Source organism: Olea europaea, unplaced genomic scaffold (assembly GCF_002742605.1).
Source record: "Olea europaea var. sylvestris unplaced genomic scaffold, O_europaea_v1 scaffold626, whole genome shotgun sequence".
NCBI classification, from domain to species: domain Eukaryota; kingdom Viridiplantae; phylum Streptophyta; class Magnoliopsida; order Lamiales; family Oleaceae; genus Olea; species Olea europaea.
Window position 1 is genome coordinate 45073 of NW_019264618.1, and position 4729 is coordinate 49801.

Below are 4729 nucleotides of genomic sequence, written 5' to 3' on the forward strand. Positions count from 1 at the left end.
CGGGTCTTCACCACATCTCCCTCGATATGGATGATCCTTGGCTAGTTGGGGGAGACTTTAATGTTATTACACATGATGGAGAGTGTACTAGTCATAATACCCGTGATCGTGGCACTACTGCTTTCTCTGATATGATGTTAGACTATGGTTTAGAGGATGTGGGTTTCATTGGAAATTGATATACTTGGACCAATGGTCAGGTCAGAAAGAGATTGGATAGGGTACTTATTAATTCTACAGCTGCAGCTTTTTGTCGACAGCTTACAGTGAGATACTTGAATCGGACTTCATCTGATCACTCTCCTTTACTGCTTCAGTGGGTTTTTGATGATGATTTGGGGCCTAGACCGTTCAGATTTCTCAATGTTTGGACCAAGTACCATGATTTTTTAGCCTTTGTCTCCCAGAAGTGGTCGTTCCCTACTCATCTCACAGGGATGACCACTCTTTGGGAGAAGTTCTTCAGGCTGAAACAGGGTCTACGTTGGTGGAACCGACATGTATTTGGAGATATTTTTCAGTGGGTGCACGATGCTGAGGTTGGGATTGATGAGGCTGAGATAAAATATGATAGAGATCCCATACCGGAGCATCGTAACTTACTACATCATACCCAGGCAGTTTTGAACCGGACCTTATCTATTGAAGAGGGCTTTTGGAAGCAAAAGGCCGGTTCACGTTGGGTATGTGAGGGTGATCACAATACTCGATATTTTCATGCGATGGTTCAAGGGTGCAGGATCAAATCGCGTATTAGGTCTATCAGGACACAGGCGGGGAAAGTTTTATCTACTCCGATTGATATTCAGACTTTGGCTATTGCATTCTACCAGGATCTCTTATCTGCTCCTCCACAGCCCTTGGATCACATCCTTTCTGATGTAATTCCCAGGCTCTTGACGGTGGACGATAATTTGGCACTAAACTGCCCCCTTGATGTATGAGGTACGAGAGGTGATTTTTAATATTGATGCTGACAGTGTCACTGGCCTAGATGGCTTCTCATCTCTATTTTTCCAACATTATTGGGATATTATTCAGGAGGATGCTTACAGGGCAGTATTGGATTTCTTTGATGGAGGTTATTTTCCACGGGGTTTTACTGCTACTTCTATTGTCTTGCTCCCTAAAAAGGATGGTGCTTGTAGATGGACTGACTTCAGACCTATCAGCTTATGCATGGTGTTCAATAAGATTATTACAAAGATTTTGAACACTCGGTTAAGTACTCTGCTACCCCACATTATCTCCCCTCCACAGAGTGGTTTCATACCAAGTCGTCTGATTGGAGACAATGTGTTACTGGCTCAGGAGCTTCTTTACACTTTGGATGATAGAGTACGAGGGGGTAATACTATGCTAAAGTTAGACATGGCTAAAGCATATGATCGCATGGATTGGGGTTTCATTTATTCTGTATTGGAGGCTTTTGGATTTGATTAGATCTGGATTGACAGGATTAGACGATGCATTTCGGAGTGTCGTTTCTCTATACTTCTAAATGGCTGTCCATATGGTTTCTTTACTTCCTGACGAGGACTCAGACAGGGTGATCCTACTTCTCCATCCTTATTCATCATAGCGGCAGACTACTTCTCACGCCTTCTCACTCAGAGGTTTCAGGAGTATCCTAGTATGTGCTATCGACACGAGGTAGTACTCTTGTTTCCCATCTCTCATATGCTGATGATATGATCATTTTTGCCAACGGTTAGAAACAGTCTATCAGGAGGGTCCTAGACTGCTTGGAGCACTACGAAGGGATTTCTGGCTAGTTGGTCAATAGAGACAAGAGTGGTCTAATACTATCCAGACGGGCATCCACTAGTCAGATCAAACGACTGGAGAATTTGACTGGGCTTAGACATCAGCAGCAGCCTTTTACTTACTTGGGAATCCCACTATTTAAGGGGACTAAAAGGAGCTTTCTTTATGATGACCTTATCTAGAAGGTCACGGACAGGATCTCAGGTTGGGCTTCACAATTAATATCACCTGGGAGTCGTATTACCTTACTGAGGTCAGTACTCTCCTCCATACTATTACATCTTCTTCAGATTATGCAATAGCCGAAGGTAGTACTGAAGAAGCTTGAGAGCATCTTTGCCAGATTTCTATGGGATTCTAAGGATCAAGTTCGATGCCTACATTGGAGGAGTTGGAAGGAGATTTGCCTTCCAGCAGATGAGGGAGGCCTCGGCTTCAGGAGATTACAAGATGTGGTGGACACCTTCTCCATGAAGCTCTAGTGGTTGTTTCGATCTCAGAGGTCACTTTGGGCTCAGGTTTTATTGGGCAAGTATTGTATGGGAACACATCCTTCACTTACAGTAGTTCCCAGTTCAGCTTCCCCTACTTGGAAGAGGCTGAAATTAGTTGGACCACAGACAGATCCACACATTGCCTGGCATCTTGGAGCCAGCAAGATTTTCTTCTGGTACGATTGTTGGATAGGCAAGACCACGTTGGCATCCCTATTCCCACACAGACAGCACATATCTGCGAGGCTACAGGATTTCTTTGATGACACTGGGTGGGATTTTGGGCGATTATTGCAAACTCTTCCTCCCTAAATGGCGGAACAAATAGGAGCGATACCTCTATGTGCAGATGCCCCAGACCGAATTGTTTGTAGGATTACATCGAATGGTAACATTACCACCAAACCATCATGGCAGCTTGTCCGTTCAGTTCGCTGCCTCAAGATTCATATCGATCACTGCATCACCAAAGGCGGAGGACCATGGACGATTCAGGGTATTCTTAGATAGATCAGAGACTTTATTTGCTTTGACAGAGACACAGTTTCTCACATCTACAGAGAAGGTAACTAGGTTGCAGATTCATTTGCTTTAGAGGGTTGGGATCACCAGCATTACCAAGAATATAGACCACTTGACCTGCCTCGACAGATTAGGGCATTGGTGCAAATCGACAAACATGGATTGCCCAGCTTTAGAGGTTTGTAGTTTAGGCTATCATTATTTCATTTTTCTTGTACAAGGGAGTAGTACTTCCTCATTTACTTTGTTCATTTTTAATTTTTCATTTGTTACACTGTTGTTCTTTGGAGGTCGGGTTTATGCCCCCCTCCTTCCCTGTATTCTTGATTTTTATGAAATAAACATGGTTGGGGAACCCTTAACCCCCATCGACCTTCCTTGGTGGACCCTAAAAAGTCATTAAGGATGTGTGGATGTCTTTACTTAAAAAAAAAAAAAAACCCCAAGCCCTAAACCGTAAACCCTAAGCCCTAGACCCTGGACCCTGAGCCTTAAACCCTACACCCTGAACCCTGGACCTCTCGTACATCTGCAACAGCTCCATATGCAACAATGGAAGGCTATTGAAATAATTGGAACCTCCAGGAATTCTTGGCAGAACATGAACCTACATCAATGTCTGACTTCACTGACTTGCCAGATGAAATACTAATCGACATTCGTCGGAAACTGTGTGCTGCAGCCAAACATTTCATCTTATTTCCAGGGTTTTTCTAGTGCGTCAAGCACTATCACGTATTTCCTAAGCAAACTATATTACTTCCAGAGTGAGGGTGCCATTGTTGGATATGTTGCGCTGGTGGAGTATGATGTGAAAAACCTGGGGATACTGCTTGATACAACTGTTAGTAGGGATGCTAAAATTGTCCAAGTGCTTTGGACTAGTCCAGTGATAATGTAAATGTCCAAAGAAGAAGAAGACTCAGAATAGAAGAAATTGGAAAAGTTGGAGGAGGAGGGATTATTATTCTCATGAATTGTTTTTATTAAATCGTTTTGCAGTCCGTAGCATGTTTTCTGGCTAGAGCTGGTATTAGCACAGAAAGTGGAATTCCTTAATATAGAAGTTCACTTTTCTCAGCTTAAAAAGATCAATAAGTGTAGCATAAATGCTACAGTTTCACGTTCAAAATGTTGCTCTCTACCTTTTTTGACATGAACCTCACAAAAAAGCGTTAATGAATTTTTGTTGATTGTCTTGTCAAAAAAAAAACCCTGAACCCTGGACCCTAAACCCTGAAACCTAAACCATTCTATTCTATTGTCTATAAAATTACTAAAATTTTATTTGAAAATCTGTCGGTTTTTTGCCTAAAATGGCTTCATTCAAAAATATTTTCTTATTTTCGGCCTTCGTGTTTTTGCTTTGTGTTCTTTCTGAAGCAAGAGAGTTCGTAGTAGGCAATGAAAATAATTACGGGCAGTTCCATCTTCAGTTGATAAGTTCAACAAATGGGCTAAGAAAACTCCTTTTCAGAAAAAATCAAGTCCATTTTTCTTCATCAGTGGAGCTAAAGAACATTGCCAGAAGGGTCAAAAGCTAAAAGTTATGGTTCAGTCTGACAAACATGGCTCCAACCACCAATCTACAGCGCAGGCACCTTTTCCTTATCATCATCGTCACCACTAGCATGCACCATCTCCAGCCCTAACTAATGGTGGTACTAGTGTGAAGGCGGCGGTGGGCTTTATTTGTGGTACTGCGACGGTGGGAAGTTTGGTTTTGTTATGTAGACTAGTTTTATTATTCATGAGTTGTAACATTGAGATACAATTTATTTTCATTATTCTTTGTCCCGTTTATATTTCATGCTTTTAATTCTAACTTAATTAAAAAAATAAACCCTAAACCCTAAAACGTATGATCCAAAAATTGCCAAGAAATCAGGCTGCGTCCATGCTGTGGCCATGACACGTCCCGAATTTGGCCTGGACACCGATTCCCA

General features: G+C 42.1%; 1 protein-coding gene across 1 annotated transcript; it reads left to right on the plus strand.

Moving 5' to 3' along the window:
* The first annotated feature begins 26 nt into the window (after positions 1-26).
* Positions 27-2573, plus strand: LOC111389819. Its single transcript, XM_023014797.1, has 8 exons — positions 27-158; positions 261-938; positions 1042-1348; positions 1538-1633; positions 1716-1778; positions 1865-1971; positions 2070-2222; positions 2268-2573. Exons 1-8 carry the CDS (start codon positions 27-29, stop codon positions 2571-2573), a joined length of 1842 nt encoding a protein of 613 aa, XP_022870565.1.
* The last annotated feature ends 2156 nt before the right edge of the window (positions 2574-4729 follow it).